This window comes from Lynx rufus, unplaced genomic scaffold, assembly GCF_022079265.1.
Source record: "Lynx rufus isolate CCGP_SWC_20201006 ecotype Redwood Valley unplaced genomic scaffold, mLynRuf1.p SCAF_5, whole genome shotgun sequence".
NCBI lineage: Eukaryota > Metazoa > Chordata > Mammalia > Carnivora > Felidae > Lynx > Lynx rufus.
Genome location: NW_025814867.1, coordinates 5,221,125 through 5,237,927, shown reverse-complemented (window position 1 = coordinate 5,237,927; position 16,803 = coordinate 5,221,125). Strand labels below are relative to the sequence as shown.

At 45.2% G+C, this 16,803-nt stretch overlaps 1 protein-coding gene across 7 annotated transcripts in view; it reads left to right on the top strand.

Moving 5' to 3' along the window:
* LRRFIP2 (LRR binding FLII interacting protein 2) overlaps positions 1-16,803 on the top strand; it is a 106,030-nt gene that overhangs the window by 81,881 nt on the left and 7,346 nt on the right. For 6 of the 7 annotated variants that reach the window (XM_047099946.1, XM_047099949.1, XM_047099951.1 and 3 more), the window contains 3 exons: positions 5,284-5,376; positions 13,597-13,729; positions 15,523-15,572. In XM_047099946.1, the coding sequence (XP_046955902.1) occupies positions 5,284-5,376; positions 13,597-13,729; positions 15,523-15,572 (276 nt within the window). Of the gene's footprint in view, positions 1-5,283; positions 5,377-7,571; positions 7,665-13,232; positions 13,335-13,596; positions 13,730-15,522; positions 15,573-16,803 lie in introns of all 7 variants that reach the window. The other variant, XM_047099953.1, reaches the window with a different exon arrangement.

Below are 16,803 nucleotides of genomic sequence, written 5' to 3'. Positions count from 1 at the left end.
CCACACATTGGAATTAGTTGTCATGTCTTTTAAGTCTCTTTTTATTTATAGGTTTCCTTTCATCTCTCTCTCTCTCTCTCTCTCTTTTTTTTTTTTTTTTCCCTCCCTTGCAGTTTGTGTGTTGAAGAGACTGGATTGCTTGGCTTAACAGTTTCCAACAGCCTTAGGGATTTTGCTGTTTTATCCCTATGGTGTCTTTAATGTGTTCCCTTTTCCTCTGTGTTTCCTGTAAACAGGTAGTTAGGTTTAGAGGCTTAAACAAATACAGGTGTAGTGTTTTTGGCAAGTTCACTTCATAGGTTGTCTTCCTTCAGGAGGCCCTGATGTGTGGCTCTTTCTTTTTGTAATGCTGTCGCTGGGTGCTTCGGTCTGTTAGTTGACCAGGCGCTGTAAAATGGGACGTTCTAAGTCCATCATTACTGTTTTCTTTGACTATGTTAAAGTGGATTGGAGCTATAATTCACATACCATATGTTGTAGTTCATGTTTGAAGTGTACAATTCAGGGCCTTTGTATATTCACAGTTACGTGCAGCCATCCCCAGTTTCAGAGTCCTGTAGTCTTGTCGGAAAGAAACCCCGTATCCTTTAGCTGTTATCCCCCTGTCTCCCGCCCCCTCAGCCCTGCGTAACCACTGGTCTGCCTTCTGTGTCTGTAGAGTTCCTCTTTCTAGATTTGCATTTAGTGGAGTCTATAATATGTGGTCTTTTGAGACTGGCTGCTTTCACTTAGCTTAAATCTTTTTGAGGTTCACTCATGCTGTAGTATGAGTCACTACTTTCACTGCTTTTTTATAGCCTAATATTATCCCATTGTATGGGTATAGCGCATTTTGTGTGTCCATTTGGGTGTTGATGCACATTCTCCCCCCCCCCCTTGTGAATAATGCTGCTGTAAACATTTTTGTACAAGTTTTCGTGTAGACGTATGCTGTCCTTTCTGTTAAGTGTATACCTGGGAGTGGAATTGCTGGTCACATGGCAACGCCATGTTCAACCATTGGAGGAATGCCAGAGTGGTTTCCAAAGTGGCTGCGCCATTTCACATTCCCAGCAGCAGGGCATGTGAGTTCTGATTTCTCTATACCCTCACCAACACTTGTTATTGTCTGACTTTTTTTAGAGCCGTCCTAGCAGCTGTGGTTTTGATTTGCGTTTTCCTGATAACTAATGGTTTTGAGTATATCTTCATGTATTTATTGACTCTTTGTATATCTTTCTCAGAAAAATACATCTTTTGCCTATTTTTAAGTTGGGTTGTCTGCTTATAATCGAGTTGTAAGAGTTTATATATTCCAGATACAAGTCCCTTGTCAGATACAGCCTAAAGCATGTTTTAAAATATCATTATGAAGTCAAGAATTCGAACGTTTGATGATTCGAATTCATTGTAGCTTTTATTCTTAGTCGATTTTCAAGTTGTTCAACCTTTAACTAATATGAGTGTCTTCAGGTTGATTTCCAAGTAGCTTTGACTCATTGTAAGTCTCACCGTCTTGCTAAATTCTCTACTACGTAGCACGAGAAAGGGTTCCAGGTTCGTCTGGTCGTTTCTTGCTCCAGACCTGGAACCAGCTGTTTGTCCGGGGTGCTGGCTCTCGTAGGGGGGCAGTGTGTGTGCTAGAGAGCTCTTGCCACCGAGAGGATCATGGTTTATAAAGGCCTTTTTAGTGGATATATAGGAAATGTTTATGTGGGGTACTTTTTTCTTTGTAAAGTCAAAATACATTACGAATTTACGCTGGTAGTTCTAGTTCACGTTCAGGACTCAAGCATGTTTCCTTCTTACACGTGCATGTCTCCGTTTTCCCACTGCCTGTTCTCAAAGTCACTGGGGATGATAGTAATTATGTTATATTCTGTTCTCATTGCTGTGCCCCACAGTACTCAGAATAGCAATACCAATGTCACCACCAACGATATAATTACTGAAAATAGTTAAAAGTTTTTTGTGTTCTTCTGTTGGGTTGTTACTTTGCTGCTAGCCTATGTATAGCCCAAGCATTGGTTTTAAAAGTTACTCAAAATAGTTTCTCTCTCTGTGCTTATGCTGCTACCTGGATATATAGTTAGGTTCACTGTATTTTATGTTCAGTATTTAGGAGTTGCTTTTAAAATTTCTATCTTTAAATAATTTTCGCTTTTAACTGTGGTGAAAAGTACAACGAAGTTCACCGTCTTAACAGTTTTAAATTGTAAAAAAAAAAAAAAAAAAAAGGGGGCGCCTGGGTGGCGCAGTCGGTTGAGCGTCCGACTTCAGCCAGGTCACGATCTCGCGGTCCGTGAGTTTGAGCCCCGCGTCGGGCTCTGGGCTGATGGCTCGGAGCCTGGAGCCTGTTTCCGATTCTGTGTCTCCCTCTCTCTCTGCCCCTCCCCCGTTCGTGCTCTGTCTCTCTCTGTCCCAAAAATAAATAAACGTTGAAAAAAAAAAAATTTAAATTGTTACAGTTCGGTGATATCAAGTATATTCGCATTGTTGTGCAGTGAGAACTTTCTCGTCTTGCAAAACTGAAACTCTTACACAACAGCTCCCGTCCGCGTGCCCTCCGCCCCTGGCAACGACCGACCGACCGTTCTCCTTGCTCTGTGGGTCTGGCTGCTCTGGGCGTCTCATATCAGTGAGCTCTTACAGGATTTGTCTTTTTGTGACTGGCTTGTTTCACTAGCGTAATGCCCTCAGGTTGCACCCATGTTAGCACGTGTCAGAATTCCCTTCCTGGATAATACTGTAGTGTGTCTGTGTACCACATTTTGTTTATCCATTCATTTGCTGGTGGACACTTGGGTTGCTTCCATCAGGAATTGCTTTTTCAATTTAATTTTGTTGCAGTTACATAACATTTACGTGTATCTGAAGTCAAATCAAAGAAAATCTACTCAAAGAAATCAGTCTTCTATCTCTTCATTCCTGTTTCTTGAGGGAATTTTTCACCTAAATGGTTTATTCTTCCTTTCTTCTTCTTCTTCTTTTTTTTTTTTTTTTTTTTTTTTTTTTTTTGCTTAAGAAGGTAGATCTATTTTGCTATTCAAAAAATATATATACAAATGTGTATGTTTTTATTTCCCCCCTTTCTTAGAAAATGGTAGCATACTGTAAATACCTTTCCATACCTCGATGACTGTGACCTTTATGATCGTGGATCTTCTTCACTCTTTTGTATTATTACATAGTTATTCCGTCGTGTGTGTGTCCTGTAGTTTATTCCACCAGCTCCCTATTAATGGACATTTGAATTGCTGGCAGTCTTTTGCTGTTAAAAATAGTCCTGCAGAAGTGGTGTGCTACATAAGTCCTTTTGCATTTTTGCTGGCCTGTCTACGGGAGTCGTCAAAGTGGGTTTACTGGGTCTAAGGGTATGGTAATTCTTTCGGATCTGTCGGATTCCCTTTGTGGTAGTAGTGATGCCATTTCGGATTCCTGTCAAAATGTGCGAGAGGGCCTGTTCCCTTCCCCATAGAATTTTCTTGAATATGTTGTCAAGTTTTGGATGAGTGCTTCAGTGGGACATAGTTTTAACTTCTTGTTCTTTTAGTACGATCATCTTTTTATATTCAGAGTGATTTCTGTTTTTTTCTGTGAACTGTCCATATCTTTAGACTATTTTTCTATATACTAGTGTTTTTTCTTCCTAAGTTTAGAGACTCTATATAGAGAGATAGTCATGTTTTGTCTCTGATGTAAGTTGTAATTTATTTTTTACAGCTTATCATTTGTATTTTTACTTTTCTTAGAGTGCCTTTTGCCATTCGAAAGTTTGTATGTGGTCTAACTTATTACCCATTTCCTATTCTTGGTTACAGATTTTTGGATTTCTTAGTACTGTTTTCCCTACTCTTTGGTTATAGGAATTCACTCATTTTTTTCTCTAGTAACTATATCCTTCCTTCCTTCTCTCTTTTTCCCTCTCTTCTTTCTGTGCACTTCCAATCCGTTTGAAATTTGTCTCGGTGTATAGTCTGAGGTGTGGTTCCAATTCTCTTTTTCCATTTGGATATACGGTTTTTCCAGGGTCACGACATGAAAGTCTGTCTTTTCTCATTGATTTGAGATGCTCTTCTTGCTTTGTTGTTTGATATATTTGACATGTAACTGGGTATATTTCTGGATTTTCTGTTCTGCTCTCTGTGCTCATAAGCCATTACAACATTGTTTTAATTATGTAGGTCTTATATCCAGTAAGGCTAGCTTTCTGTTTTTTCAGTGCTTTTTTTCCTGGCTGTTTTTTCTTACATTTTTCTTACAAATTTTACAATCAACTTCTCTAACTCTGATGAGAAAAAAGCCTAATAGTATTTTTATTTGGACTGCATTAAATGTATAGATTTATTTGGGGGAGAACTGACATTCTTATGATACTGAGGTGTTTTTTTTTTAAATTTTTTATTACACTTATTTATTTTTGAGAGAGAGAATGAGACAAGGTGAGAGCGGGGGAGGGACAGAGAGAGAGGGAGACACGGAATCTGAAGCAGGCTCCAGGCTCTGAGCTGTCAGCACAGAGCCCGATTCAGGGTTCAAACCCACAAACCGTGAGAGCATGACCTGAGCTGAAGTCGGATGCCTAACCGACTGAGGCACCCAGGTGCCCTGATACTGAGTCTTTTTATCCAGGAAGATGGTATACCTTTCTGTTTGTTTAGTCCTACTTGTCTTTCAGGAATATATATTTCTTAGCGTTTGTTTATTTTGAGAGAGAGAGACAGAGACAGAGAGGGAGAGTGTGGGTGAGGGGTGGGGGGAGAGGGAGAGGGAGAATCCCAAGCAGGCTCCGTACTGTCGGTGCAGAGCCAGACATGGGGCTTGATCCCATGAACCGTGAGATCATGACCTGAGCTGAAATCAATACTTAACTGACTGAACCACCCAGGCGCCCTCAGGAACATTGTATATAATTTTCCTCATATTGATTTTTGGGTATTTCCTATATGTTTACACATGTATTTTTAAAAATTTTATGTTGTGATCGTGTGTTTATTGTATTTTCTCTCTAGATTATATTTATGAAGATTATCGAGTTTTATATGTTAATTTTATGACCTGTTACTTTATTAAGTCATCTCATAGTTCTTAGTAATTTTGCCATTGATTAGTCTGGGTTTTCATCTCCTAGGAGATGTTAGTTTTCTGAGCCTTTCCATAGAATACGGCATTTTTCTAAGTTGCTGTGCGTGGGAAGTCCGGGTGTGTTTCTGGAGGTCATGCATTGCCTGTTACTCTGGCGTAGACGGTCCAGTGTCTTGTGCGCCATTCTCTGTGCAAACCGTGTCACTTGTGTATTGACAGGAGTTGGAAAGGCAGAAACACATGTGCAGTGTGCTGCAGCATAAGATGGATGAGCTTAAAGAAGGCCTTCGGCAGAGAGATGAGCTCATCGAGGTAGGTGCGGGCCCTGTGGAAACACTTGATTTTGGAAACGAAGCATTGGGTGGGACGGGGGGGTGTGCGCTGGGAGGGAAGGGAGTTAAAATGCCACAGTTTCCTGGTCTCTTCCTCACCCTAAAGTTTCACACACGTGACACATCGAGTCAGGCTTAAAAAGTTGACGCTACCGGTCTTACAAACGTTCCCGCTCTTGCCAGCAGAAGCTTCTGTAATTGTCTTTTATTCCTCAGCACATTCTTTGCTAAAGTTGTCTTAGAAAGCGAGCAAAAGGAAAAAGCAGGAGCCCCATCGTTCTTTGGCATGTGGTGGGTGCTGTGTGTCGAGACGGGAGCCTTGGGGAGTGAGGCGTTTGGTCTTCGCCGAGGCAGCCAGACGACAAGGCCGAGTCGCCGTGACGCCTTCCCCGCAGAAGGGTGGAGCTCGGCAGCACGGAGGCTGTGCTCGGGGAGGAGCCCGGGGTGGCAGCAGCGGGGGTCCCCCAGGGGGAATCCGAGAGTGCTCCTCATCTCTCCCCTGTGAGCATCCCTGATTTCCCGTGAATGTGGTTTTCCCGCTCGAGGCTGTCGTGTCTGGTGAGCGTCTGGGCAGGGGTCCCGCCCGCTGGCCCGGTGTGGGTATCAGAGGTGTCTCGCGTGCGCCTGATGCCACGAGGGCGATTTCAGGAAGGCCAGCTCTCGAGGATCCCCGGGACGTGCCTCCTGTGCCACACCGGTGCTTGTCCACCTTCCTGTCGCTCAGCACCCGCCCTGCCCCCTCTGTTTCTTTTCCCCCATGGACCCGCCTCACCTAATCCCTCACCCTGTAAGTCAGTTAAGAAACCAGTTCATAGAGGAAAAGAAATGCCTGCTTTTTTGTCTGTGGATCTGTGTCACTTCTCTTCATCCTTGAGAAGAAGTGAATGTAGCCTGCCGAAAGCGGGTGGAGTTTGTGAATCTAAACACGGACACAGACAACCCTTTGAAAATATCAGATGACATGTGAAGTTAGCTGTCCTAGTTTTTCCATTTATGGCATGGAGCATAATGTCTAAATTGTGCATCCTGCTGGTGTTCGAAAATAATGGGAATTCCTCTCCTTTTTTGCCCTTTTGTGTTTTTTGTGTCAGTATGCCAGCCACTTGTTATTTCTTCTTCTAATTAAGATATATACTTTTCCCGTTTTTGATCTGGAAAGAATAGTAAAACTGCTTTGGCAGCTGCCTCTCAAATTCAGTAGCTTAAGTCAGAATTGGTTAAGCTTTTAACCAATTCTGTTCTAGCTTTTAATTTGGTGATTGTGCTTAAGAGGAATTGTAATGCTTGGTTCCTGTAACTTGTCACCGTGGTTTCTCTAAAAGCCGGGGGTGCTGGATATACAAACTTTAAAAAAACCTTAGTTTTGGGAGTTTTTATGTTTAGAATTGACATCTCTCAGATGTGAATACCCATGTTTACGTATAACTGCCAAACCTTGAATGTGACAAAATAATGCTTTGAGGTCTTGCGTGGTTAAGTAGATGAGAAATGTGTAAGTTGAGAAGGTAGGAGATGGTAATTTGCCAGTAATTTTTAAAAGCAAACCTGTTAAATACAAAAGGATACACGTTGAGCCTCATTGCCTGAGGAGGACAGTTGTTTAGGAATCGCTGGACACGGCGTTCCAGTGTTTCTAAAAACCAATAGGACTGTTTATTCAATTCATGATACTCTTGCTATCGTAGGTTCCGCTGACAAGTTCAGAATGATTCAGCTGAGATACGGCTCCCTTGTATTCTTCAGCTGTGCTTCAAAAAAGGAAGTTTAAAACCACTGCTTGTTCTCGGTGATAAGGATCATTTGTCCATAAGCAAATCTGCGTCTCCCTCTCTAGAAACGTCAGTCGTTCCATGTTGGGGAGAGTCAGTTACCAGAGGAGCACACGCGGGGCCGCATGCACACAGAAGCCCCGCCTGGCCTGCTGCCCCATAGCTGTGGTTGCAACAGCTACTCCCGGTTTCCTTGTGGCAAGCCAGGGGGAGTCGTGTCGCCGAGACACGGGATGTCATCTTGCCCTTTAGCAAGCAACTCTGGCTTTTCCTGTTGATCGCAGACTTTCTTTCTCCCTTTTTAAAGTTTCTTTACCAGCTTTATTTCTGTTCTGTTTGCCTCCCTCTGACCCCCTCCATTTTTCTTTCTGCTTTTTTATTACTTCTCTCCCCTCTTCCTCTGCAGGAGAATCAACGAATGCAGCAGAAAATAGACACCATGACAAAAGAGGTGTTTGACCTCCAGGAGACACTTCTTTGGAAAGATAAAAACATTAGGGTACGAGATGACGTTGGGCTTTGGTCTGAAGCTCATTGATGAGGAACAGACCAATAGAATTTAACCTAGAGGTTCCTAAAAATCCGTCCTTTGGGTTATCTTTGAGCATTTATGCACGGAAATGTGAGTAAAAGCAGAAGAAGAACAAAACTTCCAGGGGGAAACCTGATACCGTGCCTGGAAGGAACTCTTCTTTCTAGCTGGCTGTGGGATTCTGAAACCTACAAGTAGGAACTTTCTAGGGAAGTTTATTTCCCCAGGATTCTTATCCAGAAGCAGCCACAGGCGTTTAATTCAAACTCTGTGGGTAACTTGATATCCTTACATTGCAAGAATTTTGGATGAGAAGCGAGAGAACGTTGAGTGGGGGGTAGAGGACAAGTAATTAGTATCCCATAAATCCCTGGTGAATAAAATAGGGGGAGATTAACATCATCGTCGTTACGGAAGTGGATAGGAATGTGAGATTGGCCAGGGCTGCCAAACTGTGACGTCATCTCTAATTACGGCCCCATGACTCCCCAAAGCAGGGGCCCCGATGGGGAAAGTCCTCAGTGCTTTTGCCCTAAGGCCTTCAGGTAGATTCCAGGCACACGGGAGGCTGGAAAAGTGCCCCCCAGTTCGTCCTGTGTCACCCCTTTGACACGTGCCCCGTCTCCCGGCGTGGACTCCGGGTCGTGCGGCGGGGGTTCCGCGCAGCCACAGCTGCCAGGGCAGCGCCTTCCTCGTCAGGAAGGGGCTGCGGGGGAGGCGGCAGGCAGAGGAAGCCCCTGCCCCGAGACCCTGGTGAAAAAGCCTTTTCTGCTTGACAGGGTTTGGTGGCGTGGGGGGAGGCTGGCACAGGCCCCCAAGAGCGCCTGCGTGGACCCGGGACGAGAAGCCCTCTGGGTCCATGTCCTTCATTGTTGGGAGGGCTCCCGGGTGCTCCTCATCCCTCCAGGGACCTGTCCTCTTAGGAATGAACACATGGGAAACAAAATTACTTCTTAAGAGTTTGGTAGACCAAAAGTTTGAAAGAAATGAAGCTACCTTTTTAGAATTTCTAATATTTAAATAATGGGGTTTCTAAAATTCCACCCCAAATTAGAAGAGCCTTCTGGAATATAAATTAACAACAGTCAAGAGTTTGGAAATTTTGATTGTCATCTGCTGATCTCATTGAAATTTTTACTTGGGGAATTTAAAATGAGATGTGAAAAATGTGTGGCACTAAGGAGTAGTTTGAAAGTTTGGTTGAAGTCTGGTCACTATCCAGAATGGTCTTCTTTTAGGACCTTCCATGATTTTCTTTAGCACAGATCTGTAGGTCCATGATTTCCATTTTGTGTAATTATCTTAGTATTTAAACTGATTATTTTGGATCAGCCATAGGAAAACCCCAACCCACACAGTCCAATAAAATAGCTATTCAAAATAAAACAAAAATTTTTTTCGACCAAAAAGATATGCTGATAGTTGAGACACAGATTTTTTGACTTTTAAGTTTTCCTGGCATTACTGAATGACTTAAGTGGCTATCTTCTTTCTGTGTGGTATATAATGATGTGTTCCTTTGGCTTTTTTTTTTTTTTTAAGTTACACTTAAAGAATTTTTTTGAGGTGATTGTAGCTTCACATGCAATTGTGAGAAGTAATACAGAGAGATCCTGTATGCCCTTCATCCACTTTTCCCCTAAGGTCACGTCTTACAAAGTGCCACAGCCAGGATATTGACCTTGATGTAGGCAAAGCACAGAACATTCTCATCACCACGAAGGATCCCTCCAGTTGCCCTTTCGTGGCCTTGTCCACCACCTCCCTTACTCCTTGCCGAGCCCTGGCAGCCGCCAATCTGTTCTCATTTCTGTGATTTGGCCATTATGAGCCCTGTCACAGAAATGGAATCATACGGTATTTAACGCTTTGGGGTTATGTTTTTCCCTCAGCACAGTTCCCTTGAGATTCACCCAAGTTGCATGTATTAGTAGTTGGTCCCTCCTTTGACTTTTTTGGAAAGTTTCTAAATTATGGTAAAGTACAAATAACGTACAGCTTACCACTTGAACCAGTTTTCGGCATCGAGTTCGGTGGTCCTGAGTACGTCCACAGTGTTGTGCTACCGTCACCACGGTCCGTCTCCAGGGCTCCTTCGCCCTGCGCAACTGAAACTGTGCCCGTTAAACGCCAACTCCCCCCCCCTCCTCCCCAGCCCCCGGCAGCCACCATTCCACGCTCCGTCTCTACGGACTTACTGCTCTAGGCACCTCACGTAATTATCAGACGGAATCAGACAGTCCTTCTGTGACTGCCTTATTTCACTTCCCATCGGGTCCTCAAGGCTTCTCTGTGGTGGGGCAGGTGTCAGAATGCCCTTCCTTTTTAAGACCAAATGAGAAATATTTCGTTGTCCGGATGCACCACGTTTTGTTCATCCGCTCGTCTGTTGGTGGACAGACCCGTGGTTGGCTTCCACCTTTTGGCTGTTGTGAATAATGCTGCTGTGAACATGAGTTGGCAAATACCTCTTTGTGACCCTGCTTTCGTTTCTTCGGCTGTATACCCAGGAGTGGAATTGCTGCATAATATGGCGATGGTGTGTTTAAGTTTTTTGGGGACCAGCCACACTGTATTCCACCGCCACTGCCCCATTTCACATTCCCATCAAGCACTGCGTAGGGGTTCCATTACCGACACCTGTTTTCCGTTTTTCCGATAGCCATCCTTATGTGGTCCTCCCATGACTTACCCAAGACGCGTTTTCAACAGTCAGTGACTCCCTAATGCACCACTTGCCTCTAGCTTCATTTTCAAGATTTCAAGTTAGTAACTTAATAAGGGAACATGGCCATTATTTTCATGCTACAGTTTGGTTCTCTTTAGTTCTTCCTTCATTGATCCTTGTAGTCATGCACACAGCCCGAAAGCAGCTCTAAGTGCCAGGTGGCTACATGTAGAATAAATGCATCCAAAGGACTTTTCGATCTAGATAGCCCAGTGTGAGACTCACTCCCACTCTGACGAAAGATATTTCTGCCCCTGTGCAATTATATGGAGAGTTAACCTGTTGCCCAAAAGTGCAGTCTGTTATACGTATCTTCCAGACTTCTTGACACTAGAATTTGAGGTTAGGTCAGGGGTAAAGAATTCTTTAGATCTCCGCAAGCATGTACTTTTTACCCTAAGAAAAAAATCTGCTGTATGAGCTATTACTGAATGCAAACACAGGGTAGTGGTTTTATGGTCAGGTACTACAGAGGATTTCAGATCTGGCGTGAGTACATTTGTTCCAATTATAAGGTATTTTGGTAGTCTCCAAACTTTGTGGTGAAGTGGGAGAACTTATAGGATGTATTTTATTTTCCCGTCCATAATTATGGGAAGACGAAGTTTAAAAAGTCCAAAAGTAAAGCTGTCCATTGCCAGAAGACGTAGAAAGAGGAGCGAATGGCATGTACCGGCATTTGCTAGAATGTCCAGTTTCAAATTGGTCTGTTCCTGAGAGACCGTGTATGTTCAGTGGTGGTGTTTCTGTGGAGCATGTCGTGGCCGTGATCACTGACCCAGCTGTGTGTGCTGATGCACGCGTAACTGTGCACGCAGATACCAATAACCCACGGATTCTAACCCAGCGGAGGTCCGGGTGTCTGTCAACAGATGGTGGGAAAGTATTGCTTGTGCTTTTTTGTCCTGATGTGACACTTGTCATTAATGGAATGGCATGGGAGTATTAGCGTGGAGGGTCAGGGTAAATGCCTCATGATGCTAGCAACTCAAAGTATCAACTTATAGGCAGACTTAAGACACACCATATGGTGTGAATGTAAATTGTTGAAAAGAAATGAGACCTTGACGTTGCAGTTTGGGTGAGCAAGGAGTAGGACTTGCCCTTATACACTGCTTTTCCAGCAACATTGAGACGACAGTAAGGAAACGTAATTGTGGCTTTTTTAGGGCTGTGATACAGAAAAAGTATGCAAAGGCTTTGGAACTGAAAAGAACTGGCATTGGCACTTACTGGGACTTTGGGCAAGAAAAGCATAACCTCTCTGGGCCTCAATTTTCTCATCTGTGAAATGGGGATAACACAAGTACAGGATATATAAGGGAGAGATTATATATGTAAACATATTAGGGCAGATTTTATGTCTTTGTAGCAGCGCCTGCTGTATAGTTGGAGCTGCACAGAGGTCATTGCTAGCATCCCTTATTTACTGACTGCCAGTTTGGGTGCACAGTAGGATTTATAAGGATTTAGAACATCGTCCACCTGTTCCCCAGTCAGTAATGAAGCAGTTGGCTCATTTCTAGCCCACTAAACCGAGAGAGCAGGGTTACCTGTTGTAGTTTCATTTCTTGGATTAATGAATGGGGTTGTGGGTAGAAAATATTAAATATACAAACACGTGTAGAGAGAGGCTTTTTAAAAATAGTCACCCGTCAGCTGTCCGCATAGACTGCTTGCCTGGGGTACGTTTTGAAGTCTGGCTTATTTCATTACCTGGGGCAGGTTTGGTTTGTCACCTGCTTCTCCCGCTTGCATGCCCGCTTCTCCCACCGCCACCCTCGGCTCCTCAGCTCCGACGGTTGTGAGGTCCAGGCAGTGGTGGGGGGCTCCAGGTGCAAACGGCGGGCGGGGGGCGGCTTTTCCGGAGCTTTCCCCGGGGCTCTGGTGCTGCAGCGGTGCCCACACCGTGTACCTGGGGCGGGGCTGCTGTTGTCCCTTCTGCTTTTCAGATGGGGAGTCTGAGGCATAGGTAAGTCGGGACCTGCCACCACTCCAAAGCCTGATCCCCAAACCCTTATTCTGCTGCGCTCCGTACGCGGACTCCTTTGGTTTTGTCAGTATTTTAGTTTCGGTTTTCACATTCAGAAAGGCGTTATCAGAACACCAGATGATTCTTAATTGTATTCAAGTAAATTAACAAAAAACAGGTCCTTGGGGATCCCTTTGGAGGTTCGCTATTTTGAATTAGGTGGTATCTGAGGAGTATTTTGCCACACTGCTTAGAGAACAATCACTACGGCCAGTATTGAATTAAAATACCTTGTGCATACTGGTGTTTTTTCTTCCAGGGCCATTGAAATTTTCTGACTTAAAAAAAGTTTAAATTAAATTAATTTTTTGAATTAAACCTCACTATGTTCTTGAATGAAGTATTTTAGTTAAACGTGAGATGTATTTGTTTGTGTTGGTCACCAGATGAAAATGTAGTAAGGAGATCAGTAAGGAAAACTTCATTTTAATATTATTGCTGTCTTCATCTTCCTTTTCCTGTTTTTTTTTTTTTTTTTCTTTTCTTTTCATCGACTGGGAAAGAAAGATCAGCTCTCCTGCCTGATGGGATAAGCATGCTTTGGCGAATTTATGCACGATTAACCAGTTTCTGTTAAAACTCTCCTGTGGAGACGTGTGTCCCCAAGACCTTGTATTTCCTCCCGTGTCTACCTAACTGCCGGTTCCCAAGCTTTTACTGCTCCCTCGTCTTTTATGCCCTTATCTGTGTTTGTTTGAATTAGTGCTCTCTGCTCCCTCTTTCACTCGCTCTTTTTCTGTGCCATTCTTTCCCTTGCTACCCTGTCTAAAACCAGGCCCTAGAGAAACAGAGAGAATACATTGCCTGCCTTAGGAATGAGCGAGATGCGCTCAGAGAGCAGCTGGCTGACCCGAAGGAGACGGTGAAGACAGGAGAGGTACGTTAGCTTTGGCCCGGAGTTAAGTCCCTCGCTGCTTTATTCTTCCCTCTCATCTGGTTATCTTTCCTAGCCCAAAGACAAACCAGTGCTCATTCTTCAGTGCACGGTAGACAGGAGTAAGCCACTTCTTCCGCAGAGCTCTGCTCCACGTAACTAGTTCTCACCAGGTGTTACCCGTGGCACACGTCCTGTCTGTCACAGGACGTACCACCTCTGCGTGAGCCGTGTTTTGTGACGGTGGGTTTTGCCTTCTCCACAGAAGCATGGCTTAGTTATAATCCCTGATGGCACCCCCAATGGTGACGTCCATCATGAACCGGTGGTTGGAGCCATCACTGTGGTGTCCCAGGAGGCTGCTCAGGTCTTGGAGTCTGCAGGAGAAGGTCCGCTAGGTAAGGCACCGGCCGCTGCTGTGTCGACTGGGATTTAATGTCGTCCCCGTAAGACTTCCGGCTTATTCATGTCCCATCTTGGAAAACAAAAACGACACAAGGGCCATCTGAGGTGTATCTAAATCCTTAACAGGAAGAAATCTGGGCACGTTGTCTCCAGGCATCCTTGACCTTGGGAAACCAGCATCTGGGTCATTGTAAGGCTCCTGGGGAGAGGCACTGTTGGTGTATACACATTGCTTTTTCACCTAAATACGAATCTTCCTGGAGGAGATAATCCAGCACAGGCACCCCAGGGAACCAGGGGGCTGGTAGGCGGCTCCCAAGTATGTTTTAAGTTTCTTCTTCCTAGAGAATCTGGTTTTCTGCTCTGCTCCTTATCCTGCGGTTCTGCAGCTCTTTGCCACCGCAGATGACCAAGAAGACAGGTCTTACAGGAGTGTTCTTTCCAGAGCAGGGCCTCTGGGCCTCTTGACATCTAAGCCTCTTAAATTTAAGCCCTCGAGACTTCCGTAACCCCTCTCCCGGGAAACCACACGGGTGTGCATCCATTGGCTCCGCTAAGATCCTGCTCTAGAGGAAGGAAAATGGCAGAAACTCTATCATCAGCTCACTTTTTTGTTTAAAAAAATCTTTTTTCGTTTTCATAGATATTGTAGGTTTCCCAGAGGAGTGGAACGTTTTTAGAGTTAGTAAGCACATTCTCTGATGCACAGAATTGCAGAAACAGAGCACTTTGATACAGCAGATGCGGGCGAGGCAGTGGGAGCCGCCCTAGAGAATGCGTTGAATGCTGGGGGCAGCTCAGGGTGTCCTCTGTTGATCTGAAAGGTGCTGAGGAAACCAGCACTTGCATTCAGCTGTGACCCCGGTTGGTTGTGGGAGGTGCTGGCTTGATGTCGGCTGCTGCTTCTACTCATCTGTGGTCCTCCCTCAGTCCAAGATCCAGTGGTTTTCTTTTTTAATTGTTTTTTAAATGTTTTTGAGGGAAAGACAGAGCACGAACAGTGTGGGGGGGCAGAGAGAGGGAGGGAGACCCAGAATCCAAAGCAGGCTCCAGGCTCCGAGCTGTCAGCACAGAGCCCGACGCGGGGCTTGGGCTTGACCTCACGAGCCTCGAGATCGTGACCTGAGCCGAAGCTGGACGCTTAATCGCCAGAGCCGCCCAGGCGCCCAGGATCCAGTTTTGATGCATGCCGGGGAAGCAGCCGTCTTCCTCTCGGGCCGGGAGCGAGCGAGCCCCGGCGATCCAGCTGCCGTGCCTCGGATTAGCCCTTGACAGCCTTCGGCTCAGGGTTGGTCCCCGTGTGCCCCCACTGGCCCGCGTGGGCCTTTGGCTTCTTCGGCACCGAGTTCCTGCTTCCCCTGTCCAGCCTCCGCGCCCAGGCCCCCTCTCCCCCACATCACGTTTGCTCCTGTGAGGCTTCATCAAGCCTGCGAGAACACCCCGGCAGCTCGAGTCGTCTGCCTACGCGGTGAAAGCTTGCACATTTTGAAACAAGGAAGCGGCCTTTGTACTTTGGTTTGTCTTTAAATGGAAAATCACTGCCCTTGGAGCAAATGTTGTATTTAGTGCCTTGATAACTATCAGCTGTGTGGAAATATGTGTTGAATATTTAAGTACTTTTCCTTAATACCATTAACTGAAGCATTTCCTTCGAAGCTCTTCAATAGAAAGCTGTGAGCTGTTTATCAGATAATGTTTGTTGTTTTTGAATTTCAAGAATTACTTTTAATTGTTCCAGTACTGTATCATTACAAATTTGGTTTACAGCCTTTTCCAATTTTTTTAGACGTCAGGCTACGAAAACTTGCTGGAGAAAAGGAAGAGCTACTATCACAGGTAAAGGCATTCTTCTCATTGGAAGGTAATGTTGGTCGTAACGGACTAAATCACAGGGTAAAACGTTAGCGAATTAAAATGTACACAAGAAAGAAGGGTGCTTGCTTCAAACATCAGTACTCAAGCAACATTTGAAGGGTAAAAAGATGATGCCCATTTCGTCTCTTTGTTGTTTCCTGTTCTTTTAAAAAAATTTACAGGACATGGAGTCGCAGGAGTTAAATAGTTTCACAGAGCTTGTAGTGAAGACAGGAGCTCCCTGCCTGCCTCCCCACCCTCAGCCCTGACCGTGCCCACCTGGTCTGGCAGAGTCTTTCGATGCGTACTGCTCTTGTGCATCCCCGTCCCACACGCTCAGTTGCTTCTGGGCATTCTCTGTTGGCCTCCCTCTGTAGAAGCTCCCATCTGGCCTTCTGTCCTGTGCCCCCATCCTCCTCCGGAAGGAACGGCACGCCCGGCCCGCGCGTTTTATCAGGACTTGCGAGCGCCGCTCGCCGTTGGAGCCCGGCCACATTCCAGGGGTGCCTTCCCTCTCCTTCGAGGCTCCGGCTCCCCCAGAGTTCATAGCATGCCTTTGCTTTTCCTTTGCTTGGTTTCCTGTGTATTTATGACCAATTTGGCTACAGAGTCTGCAACGGTAGTGAAATCTGCTGTTAGCGTTTTCAGATCCACCGTGTATTCTCTCAATTCCACTTTTTTTTTGTTTTGTTTTGTTTACTTATTTTTGAGAGAGAGACAGAGCATGAGATGGGAGGGGCAGAGAGAGAGAGGGAGACACAGAATCCGAAGCAGGTTCCAGGCTCCGAGCCGTCAGCACAGAGCCTGACGTGGGGCTCGAACTCACGAACCACGAGATCATGACCTGAGGCGAAGTCAGACGCTTAACTGACTGAGCCACCCAGGCGCCCCTCAGTTCCACTCCTTGATTCTTGGAGCACGACCTGTGCCCCTGGGAACTTAATGGCCTGCTCCCTCCGTGCAGAGCCGGACTGCCCTTTGTTGCCACCTAGGCTTTCCTCTGCTGTGGCTCAGGTTGGATTCCCTTTTGCAAGGCCTTATGACTTCCTCCTTTTTTATTCGTTCTCTTTTTGGTCTGTCCCCCAGTAACTTCCTGAGAAAGGTGTATATGGGCTGTAAAGTCTTCTTAACTTTGGAGGCCTGATAATGTTTTCATTTTACTCTCTCACTTGATTAACAGTTTAGGTATAGAATTCTTCATGACAGTCATTTT